General features: G+C 53.9%; 1 protein-coding gene across 1 annotated transcript in view; it reads right to left on the bottom strand.

Moving 5' to 3' along the window:
• The window catches only part of LOC101561881 (telomerase protein component 1-like), a 29,217-nt gene that overhangs the window by 13,998 nt on the left and 4,964 nt on the right, over positions 1 to 10,255 (bottom strand). Inside the window, 20 exon segments of the mRNA XM_023704147.1 lie at positions 157 to 374; positions 828 to 916; positions 1,283 to 1,418; positions 1,663 to 1,811; positions 1,969 to 2,101; positions 2,349 to 2,441; positions 2,830 to 3,009; positions 3,127 to 3,283; positions 3,360 to 3,535; positions 3,651 to 3,845; positions 3,961 to 4,078; positions 4,172 to 4,285; positions 4,526 to 4,650; positions 5,153 to 5,273; positions 5,508 to 5,684; positions 6,855 to 7,010; positions 8,023 to 8,085; positions 8,539 to 8,663; positions 9,595 to 9,672; positions 9,946 to 10,055. Coding sequence (XP_023559915.1) covers positions 157 to 374; positions 828 to 916; positions 1,283 to 1,418; positions 1,663 to 1,811; positions 1,969 to 2,101; positions 2,349 to 2,441; positions 2,830 to 3,009; positions 3,127 to 3,283; positions 3,360 to 3,535; positions 3,651 to 3,845; positions 3,961 to 4,078; positions 4,172 to 4,285; positions 4,526 to 4,650; positions 5,153 to 5,273; positions 5,508 to 5,684; positions 6,855 to 7,010; positions 8,023 to 8,085; positions 8,539 to 8,663; positions 9,595 to 9,672; positions 9,946 to 10,055 — 2,713 coding nt within the window.

Genomic DNA, 10,255 nt, shown 5'->3' with positions numbered 1-10,255 from the left:
GTATTGGGAAGCCGAAACTGGGGTGTTGACCATCTGCAATTTGAACATGTTTCCTAGATGATTTTCTGCCTGCTAAATGAAGTATGAGAACTTGTGACTGAGGAGGCCTAAGGGAAAGGTCTCCAGAGAATGGCTTTTTCAAATTGGGGGACAAACCTGCCTGGTTTTTCCCACTCTTCCTCCCCCTCAGCAGGGTTCTTGTGCGTACACTCAAGAGCCTGAACCTCCCAGCAAAAAAGCATCCAGGGACTCGTCTCACCATAGAGTGCATGCGCCTCCAAGAGCTGGGGCAGCAGGCCCAAGTCCAGGTGGGCGGCCACCACGTGCATGCTGCTGAGGAACTTCTCCAGAAGGGCACGGTTCCCACTCTGGAGCTGGGGAGGGCGGGTGTGCTCATCAGCCATGGGACCAGGCTGCTGAGGAGCCTCATGCGGGCAGGAGGCACCACCCACTCCCAGACCCCACCTCTGCAGCCAGGACTTGGACCCACTTGTGGGTTGGAGGACCTCGAGGAGGACAGGGAAACGGAAAGGGAAAGGGTGGAGGGAGTTGGGGAGGGAGGGAAATGGCAGTGGTCATCGTGGGATAGGGTGAGGGGAAGGGCTGTAAGAACAGCCCCCAAAGTAGGTGTGGTGATCCACACTTGCAATCGCAGCACTCTGGGAGGCTTACGCTCAAGGACAGCAAGTGCCAGCTCAGCCTTGCCCACTGAAGGACTCAGTGAGACTGTCTCACAATGAAAATAAAGGGCTTAACGCAAAAACAAACACTTAACAATAGCCAAGGAAGGTACTTGTGAAAGGAGACTGTGGGATCTGGGGACTGACCAGGTGGCCCGGCAGGTCTCCCAGAGCCTGTGGATGACAATGTCGGAAGGAGCCTGAAGCGTCAGGGTCACATGCCTTCCAGAGCAGAGCTGTGAGAAAAGAACTGAGTACCAGGCATAGTGGCACAGACCCGCAGCCCAGCACTTCCAGACTGAGACAGCAGGATCACCACACGTCTCATGGCAGCCAGGGTTACACAGCAACTTCAAGGCCAGCCTGAACCACATAGCAAAAGGATACTTCAAACAACATAAATAAAACCCCCACCCTAGCCAGACAGTGAGGAGGGCTCAGGCCTGTGGCATCCTCAAGGTCCCATCTGCCGGGCTACAGCAGGGTCATCCACCCACTGAAATGGCAAGGGTTGGGGTCACCAGGTAGGGGCAGCCATGGGTGGCCCTGCACCCTAGGTGCAGGCATTAGACCAAGTGTCCAGCCAATGGGACTGAGCTCACCTGCAATGAGGATGTGTGCCGTGCTCTGCAGACCTCGCATTTTTCTATAGCGATGTCTGGCTGCTGTCTTCAGCAGTCCATCCGGGAGCCGGAGGCGGGCACCAGGGTGCTCCAGAGGGCCCTCCCCTAGCAAACTGTGCCCAGGAGAATTGGGCAGAGGAGCAGGGAAGGAGAGGAAGGAGGCAGTCACTGAGCACCCTGGCTTGGTGTTGGCCTCATTCCCACTTGGACGGGATGAGGTGACAGCCACTGCATCTGATACGAGCCTGGGAGGCAGTTGTTGGAGCCACCCCAGAGAAGGGGAGATCAAGGAAGGGTCTGGGCTCAAACTGGAAGGCACAGGTCTAGGCATAGTGGGAGTCGGGCTGGGGCACCCATATCTGCGCAGACTGCACAAGGTAGACAAACGAGCCCATAGGGTAAGGCTCTCCAGTGCTCCCAGCAGCCACGGCCTCCTGCCAGCTCTCAGTCCCCTTGGGCAGATTCCGCCATGCACTGAGCACTGCATGCAGCTGCTCCACAGTCAGACCTAAGAACCCAAGCGCTGTGAGGCCCGACCCAAAGCACAGTGTGCAACCAGCCCCAAGACACCAGGTCCCGCCTGGCCCTGATGGGAGAAATCCCACCTGAATCAAAGCACAGAAGCCCTGAGATCCTCCATCTCCCATCCCGCCCCAACCACTGACCACTGTGTGTGACTTCCAGGGTGGCCAACGCTCGGGGAAGGATGTCCTGGCCATGCTCCTGCTCCAGAGTGCTCAGGATGTGGTCCAGCAGCAGGGGCACAGTGGCAGGCAGGGTGCGTAGTCTCTCCGACACCTGGGAAGGGAAGAAGCCAGGCTTCCTGGGGGGTGTGAAGGGGCAGTAGCAGTTTGGTTGGGGAAGGGAACAGCAGGGGCAACAGCGGGAGAGAAAGACATGTGGAGAGAAGTGGGTGCAGGGTGTGAGAAGATGGAGACTGGGTGATCAGAGATGGCAAAGGTGAGAGATGTGGAAGAGAGACAGACCCAGGATGCTGCACAGAGACTGGGAAGTGGCTTAGGCTTGGAGATGAGGAGCCACCAACCTGCTCATAGAGTGTGAAGAGCCGAAGGTGATCAGTGACCAGGCGCAGGTACAGCGGCAGGCCTGATGCCCGCTTCACTAGCAGCAGTCGCATCTGGCGAGATGCACAGGACTCAGTCTGGGGACCGGGAGCCTGCCACAGCCTACCCCTATTCTCAACACCAAGCTCACTTCAGGGAGCTTTTCAGAGAGACCCATGAGGAGACTGCTCATGGCGAGACTTTGGGTCCAGCACCCTCACATCTCCGGGCAGCCACTCTGACAGGACACAGGCTCGGTACAGCCTGCGCCTCACTAAGCAGTTTACTGTCTACTGCCCAATGGGTTCTGTCAAGACAGTATTATGAACAACAGCCCTGGTGAAAAGAGCTTCAGAAAACAACTCAGCTGCAACACAGGATGGGGACAGACACCCTCAGCACCCCAAGTCTTCCTGCTCTCAGAGCCACCCCACAGCCCACCAGCCCTGGCCCAGGTCCAACCTAGTTGTTGAAAGGCAACTCCTCCAGCCACTTTCCATATAGCGCTAGCTCCTCCCTCACCAGCTGGGTTCGGTCAGGTGGGTCCAGAGGCCTTAGAGTGACCACATGGGCACCCTGGCTCTGCTCAAGGGTCTTGCCAAGGCCAGAGTGACTAGACACACTCAGCACCAGGTGTACCCACTGTGATTGGGGGCCAAGAAGCAGGGGAAAGACAAGAAACCATATTGGAGTGTCGCTCACCTCCTAGGCGTCCCTCCTCCCCCTGACCCAAAACCCCTAATTCCTTCTCTTGCTCACCCTGGGAAGGGACTTTGGGATCCAGGCTGAGATGAGCTGTCCGTTCTGGTTCACCAACTTGTCAGCCCCATCGATGATCAGCACCAGGGTCTGGCTGGGCTGGAGGGTCTCAGCGCAGGTGGGCAGCAGCTTCTGCTGAAGTTCCCACACCAGGCCCCTGCATGGGCAAAGGCAGTTGGTGTCAGGGTTGGAGAACTGCAGCACGCAGAGCGGAGGACCAGCACTGTACACACCTGTACGTGCTGGGGAGGGCACTGGCTTCCTTCAGCTGTCTTCGCAGGTAGTTACACAGGCGCCTGAGCAGGCTGAGGGCAAGACCCTGGTCGGGCCGGGCTCCTGAGAAGTGGAAGAAGACAGACGGAGCCACCTTGGCCCCAGCTGGAGCCCGCAGTGCTGATACAAGGGATGCCTGCGTGGACAGGGGCATGGACGTGGGCACATTTCCTTCACATGTACCTGGCCCCACCTCCTTAGCTACTCAGCACCCTTCACCAGTCCCCATGCATCAGACCCGGGACTCATACCAGGAAGGCGGTCTTGCCCTGTCCCGACTGCCCAATCACCAGGCTCAGCTTCCCGTGGGGCAGCATCAACTCCCTCACTGTGTCCTGAAGTAGCCGAGGCCGGGCAGGACTCGGTGGGCACTGTAGCTCCTGATAGGTGGCCTGCACCATTTCATCATCCGGGATGGACACTGGCCTCTCCGGCTCGGCCCCAGGCTGAGGGAGCAGAGGAGATATCAACTCAGCTTTCCTGGCTCCTGACAGACAGAATCCCACCCAGGAGTGTCCTCGTTCCCCTTGCACTCCTCTGGCCATCAGCACTTCTGCTCACCTGTAGGTAGAGCTTCTGGATCATACCCCACACATCCTGGAGAACCACCTGCCCGAACTCCTCCAGCCCCCCGGTGAAGGGCCGGCCAGCCGCTGTGCCCCCCCACTCGCAGGAGTACCTGCAGGGAAAGCAGACACTCCAGAGTCAGAGCGGCCCGGTGCCAGGCATCACATCCCTGGGTACCCGGAGCTGCCCACCTCCCCAAGCTCACCTACGGCAGGTGATCTCCTCCTGTCTGCTGAGGTAAGCCTTCAGTTCTGACATCCGCTGCGCGGCCTCTTCTGACTCAGAAATGAAGTCAGGTCTCCAGGTATCTGGTACAGAGCTGACCAGCACAGACAGCCCAACAATGAGGCTAGAGCAGACCCCGGCCTGCCACCACCCACCACAGGACACAGCTGTGACTCCAGCCCTTAGGCTCACATGGGCTGTAAAGGCACGTGCCCTGGATTGTGCTTCTCTCTCAGAGGAGACAGCCCACTGCTCCCCTACTCTGTGCCACACCAGATGGAGCCTGTGTGGCCTAGATGGGAGGGAGACCTGGCTCTGGGTCAATGACAGGCACCTGAGGAAACTGGAATCCTGGAGGTAGATGAGAGCTCGGGCAGAGGGCCGCAGGCATTGATCCCGGTTCAGGAACTGCATCACCTCCATCTCTGTCACGGAGCGGCCTGGCGGGTACTGCTGGACCTGCAGAGAGAAGGCCGAGATGGACAGGCTATGCCCCACATCCACTATCTTTCCCTGGAGAGCCCCAAAGGCTCAGTGCTCTCTCCTGTCAGCAGAGGCCATCCCTCCATTCAAATAAATGCAAGCTGTGAAACAGAGCTAACAGCTAACATGTACTGAAGGCTTGACATGTACCCTGAATTTCTGAAATTAATTTTCATTGTATCATGCCTGTGAATATAGATGTTCTTGCTTCTCTTTAATGAGGGGAAGATGAGAACAGATTAGGGAAGCCTCTTCCCAGAACACTTACCACCAGAGAAGGAGATAAGAACTCAGACTTGTCTGTGCCCAAACCTCAGCAGACCCATGCCTCAAAGGAGCCTCCTCCATGACCCTTGGTCCCTTGCAGAGTCCACTGCCTGCACAGCACTCCCTAGTCTGGAGCACAGCCTGTGTAGTGCTCCGGCTCCTGACAACCTGAAGTCTTGTCCAGCTCTTCCTCCGGGCTCACCGGCCTTACCCAACGGAAGTGAGGATAGTCAGGAAGGTTGTAGCTGGGGGGAACATAGCCGTAGCGGGAGCCGAGAATCCCCACGAACAGCTGGGAGTTCTCCACTTCCCCGAGGCACACCTCCAGCTGTCTGTAGGCAAGGTTACAGGACACAGGGGTCACTGGGGATCCAGGCAAGGAAGACAGGCACACAGCTGAGTGACAGGACCCTGGCTCACAGAGCAGTGGGAAGGCAGGCCACTTGTGTTGGCACCAAGAGACAGCAACCTGCCCCAGCCTCCCTCTGTTCCTGCACACCGACCCCTGCCTACCTGGGTTCCGCCCCTGAGACCCCTCTTCAATGATGTGGCGCTCCTGCCTGCACCTGTTCCTCCGGGTCTCCTCTTCAGTGACGCCCCAGCGCAGGTCGATGCCATGGAGGCTGATGCGGTGGGAGGTGGCTTGGGCCTGCAGTGCTGGCAACACGGACCTCAACAGCAGGTCCCGCTCCCCGTGCATGTCCCGGAAAGTGGAGGAAATGAACAGCCGGATGCTGCGCCAGCTGCGGGTAAGCAGAGGGCCAGGCTCAGCCTGCAGCTCGGGCCTCTCTCACAGCCACAGACGCAGATGCAGATGCAGCACAGGGTGTCTTGGGGTCCTCTGCAGAGTAAAATGCTGTGGTCTCCACTGCACACGTCCCGCCCACCCAGCTTTCCTCTTTTTGGCATTTTCCCAGAAGAAGAAAAACATCGCAGTGCAGCAAACCTGCACGCCCACCTGTAGACTGGAGGGTGTAATAGCTAAAGCGTGCAGACAGCCCGGTGCCCACCCACTGGTGACCCGAGAAACAAGATGTGGTCATTTTCATGCAATGGAGGGGGACTGCGGGACAGAGAAGGATAAGCTTGACAAATTTCCAGCTAAACGGATTCACCCCGAGGCCTTTCTCTTAAGTGACATAAGGCAGACACACACACACACGTGTAGATACTGCATTGCTCGTGTAGTGTGAGGCAAGAAGTGTAAAAAAGGATCAAAATATATAACAGATATTGTGAAATTAGGAAAAAAATATTCAAATGGGAAGGGGCATTGTGGAGGGGGAGAAGAGAAAAGGAAAAAATGATGAGAAAACAAAGAAAAATGGAAAGAAACTTCTTATAACAAGGTGAAGGGGCAATGAAGGGAGAGTAGGGGAATGGGGACAAAAGAATCAAATCATGTCAAGTATGGATACAAATTCTCTATAATGAATGAGATCATCATGTACACCTAAAGTGTGCCAATAAGCCTAATTAATAAAAAAAAACATGGGGGTTGAGGATTCAGCACAGTGCTAGAGCTCTTGCCTGGCATGTATGAGGCTCTGAGTCCAATCCTCAGTACTGCACACATTGGAGAAGTAACTATAGTATTAAGAAATTAAGCAACTGTCCTAAGGTTAAAGCTACTATTTGGAAAACTCAGGATGAGAAAGCCAAAAGCTGGGCTCCTAAGTGCTTCGCCTAAGCCCTGGCTCTATGGCTACAGGGCCTGATCCTTTCCTTGCTCCTTCCCTTCTTTTCACCACCCTTTCCCAGCAGAGAAAGGTGCTGTTCTCAGTATGTCCTTTCCATTGCTACAGGATCCCTGCCTTAGAAGGAGCGAACACATCTTAGTCACTAGGACGAGGGTATCTGAATAGGCAGGAGCTTGACCGATGGTTTCCTCAGACACAGATACAGAAACTGACCCACGCTGCGACAGAGGAGCCAAGGGGCTGGGAGCGTCCTCTCCAAGTGGCCGGAGCATCGGGGCCTGCGTCTTTCCCGGGGGTGGTGGTATCTTGAATATTCTGTCCATCTGTCCTACATGTTCTAGAAGATGTGATGCCCCATACTCTGAAATGGACCCGAGAACAAAATAAATGAGAGGAGGTTATTAGATGTCAGGATCAGAAAGGGTCTCCCAAGGACAGGGAGCAATGCCACAAGCAGGCCTAGTAAAAATATCTGACACCACAGAACCACAGGAATGAAGAGAAAGAAATCCTGCTCCAGAGCCTCTGCCTGTGCAGGGCACTCAGAAGATATTTGTAGTATCAGAGAAAACGGGACTGGGCTGAGGTGGGGCAGTCAAACCATTCCAGGCTGCGCTATAATCACCTCTGACCAGAGATGAAAATCCTGAGGGAGTGAATGTGCCTGAGATCTGCTAGAGGGAGCTGAGGCCACAGGCATCATCCAAAGGAAAAGGCAGGGAAGAAGAGAATAAAGAGGCCAGGAGGCGGGGTGGTGCCTGCCTGCATCTCCACATGCTGGGCAACTGAGGCAATTGGATGACAAGCTGAAACCACACCTGGGCAATTCAGTGCCTTAGTAAGGCCCTGTCTCAAAGTTTAAAAAGGCTTGGACAAAATTCAGTAGGAAGGCCCAAGATTCATTCCTCTTACCTCATATTAAAAATTAAGTAAATAAATAAATGGCAGGCTAAAAGCAGAAAACCCGACAGTCAATCATTTCTGCAATTCAGCATAAAGACAAGGATTTTCTCTGCCTCAGAGGTCACAGAGTGCTAGGACCAAATGCTGAGCTGCTTCCTTACTGGCTAGCACTGCCACCTCCCATGTCCCCTTCCTCTTTTCTCTGGGATCTAATGTAAACCTGGCAGGATACAAAATGGCTAGGGCTGAAGCCGCTATCCTAAACCATGAGGTAGGTGCTGCTGAGGATGGTGGAGCAGCAAGACGGCAAGTGCCTGGGTCCCCGTAATGCTGTCTAGCTTCTAGGGCCAATTAATACGAAAACAGGAATGTGCACTATCTTGCTGTTGAACAAGAGTGACTGGAGTAGAGGGCACAGGTAATCTCTCACAAACCTCCCAAGAAGGCTGCACCTTCCCTCCAGCATCTATTTTGTACTTACCTCAGTATCCCGTCTGTACAGCCTGAGAGCGTCAAGTAACTGGGATTCAAGTTTACAAACCTGAGAAAGGAGAGCAGTCACCGGGCCAAGAAGGAAACACTGAACAGCATCTGTGCGCTCAGCGCCCAAATTGGGTGCCCCATGCCCCACGGCTGCACTTTGCACACGATTGTGTTGCTGGGATGTAGCTCAGTGGAAATCCACACACCTGGTGTGCATGAGGCCTGCGCCAGTCCTTGATGCAGATGCAGATGCAGACACACACACACACACACACACACACACACACACACATACACACACACACACACTATGTGCTGGGCTAGGGTTAGGCTACACCTGCACAAAGAGGTGGAGAATAAGGATAAACATTTCAGATGAAGTTCTGGAACCTGATGTGTACAGCAGAGACAGGAGGTGCCAGAGAGGTGGGTTTTCCCAAGCTAGGCAGGAGCAGAGGAGAAGCCCAAATCACTATTTCCTACACTGGGCAGGGAGCTCAGGCATCCTTACCTACTTATTTGCTTTAGGAGGACAGTAACAAAGAGACACTTGGGATTCACATGCTGCCAGATGTATAGGGCTGGAAATGGTACATCGTAACAGGATGGGAAACCAAAAATGATGACTCTGTCCACCTGTAAGATAAGAGGAGAGTGGTGAGCCCAGCAGCAGGGGCAGAAGAGACAATAAGTAACTCAGGACATAGCAGAGAGATCTCTACGAATGGGAATGAGAAGAAATTGGGGCAACTGACTGCTGAGAAGGATTAAGAATGAAGGAAGTCACCACATACTGTTTGGACATCGCAGTGCAGGTAGGGCAAGGGACATGGTGTGCTGCAGCCAGCTCATTCACGCTCATTAGCACTGATGGTTTACCTTTTAGGTTTTTTCATGGGCTTGCTGTTGAACTCACCATTATTTTCTTTCATGATGCCCAGCACTGAACTCTCAACCCTCCTCATGTTAACCTCACGCTGTGCCACTCATCCACACCCTGAGCCAACATGCCTTTTTTATATGTTACATGGTGTAAGTTAAGAATGAGAGGAGGGCTGGGGAGATGGCTCGGTGGAATAAGCACTTCCCTGGCAAGTGTAAGGGCCTGAGTTCAATCCTCGGTTCTGCCAAAAAATAAAAGTTAATTAACTATATTTAATTATATTTGGCCAAGGTAATAAACCTTCAACACTTGTCACCCTAACTATATTACCTTACTATATTTTGTTACCATTACTACCTTGTTTACATCCCTGCCTGTGATATGGAATGAAGGCATGGTGCTATGCTACTGAGCACTTCTTCCCAGCTCTGTGCTTAGTGACAGGGTGTTGGTAACCTGACATCAGTCACAGTGCAACTACTGACACCAAAGAAAAGAGCAAACAGATTAAGTAAACTGAGTTGCCCAGACCACTACTGCTGAAATCCTGCAGCACAGGGAGCAGATCTAGATACTGTGAAAACTGTGAAAGATCAGCTTGAAGAGGCCAAAAATGAGATCGATCATTTGTAGAGGAAAACAGGGCAGAAGGGGAGAGCGTCACGGGGGCTGAGCAGTACTCACAGGCACCCTGCAGGCAGCCACAGAGAGCAGGTACTTCTCGGAAGTATGCACAGGTGACTCATCCCCTTCCTCCAACTCCTGAAGGAAAGAGGCTCATGTCATCAGTTGCTTGCACATGAGATAAGCAACGCTCAGGTTCCCACACCGACTTTGTGTGTCCTCAGGCGCTCACGTGTTGAAGTTGTAATCCCCACTGTGTGATACAAAGAGGCTGGAAAGTCCATCTGAGGAAGGCAGGAAGAGGTGGAGCCTAGGGAAGTCCTTACGGGTGTAAGGCAGCTCTTGTGAGACCCCTAAGGTCCTGCATGAACAAGTTGCTCTCAAAGCCCAGCCGTCCGGACCCTCAGTCACCCTCAGGCTTTCCCTCTCAGGAGATGAGCTCTTCCTCTCACATGCCCCAACCACAAGAGGCCCCACCCGAGCCAAACTGCTACCTGTGTCTCGCCCTCGCTTCTCCAGAACTGTGTGTGAAAGGAACATGCTTTTTTGTACAGTTAGCCTGCCTGACATATTTTATTAAGGCAATGAGAAACAGGCTAACACAGTGAATAAAGAAGCCGTGTCACGGTCTGCGGGGGATCCTCAACCCTCTGCACGTTCAGGGCTTTACTGTCTGGGACGCTCCCAGGCCTGTGTGCATCCGTGTATTTGTAGGAGGTCG

Source organism: Octodon degus, unplaced genomic scaffold (genome assembly GCF_000260255.1).
Source record: "Octodon degus isolate 3935 unplaced genomic scaffold, OctDeg1.0 scaffold00189, whole genome shotgun sequence".
Taxonomy (NCBI): Eukaryota; Metazoa; Chordata; class Mammalia; order Rodentia; family Octodontidae; genus Octodon; species Octodon degus.
The sequence above is the reverse complement of the archived record's forward strand: the minus strand, read 5'-3'. Positions and strand labels throughout refer to the sequence as shown.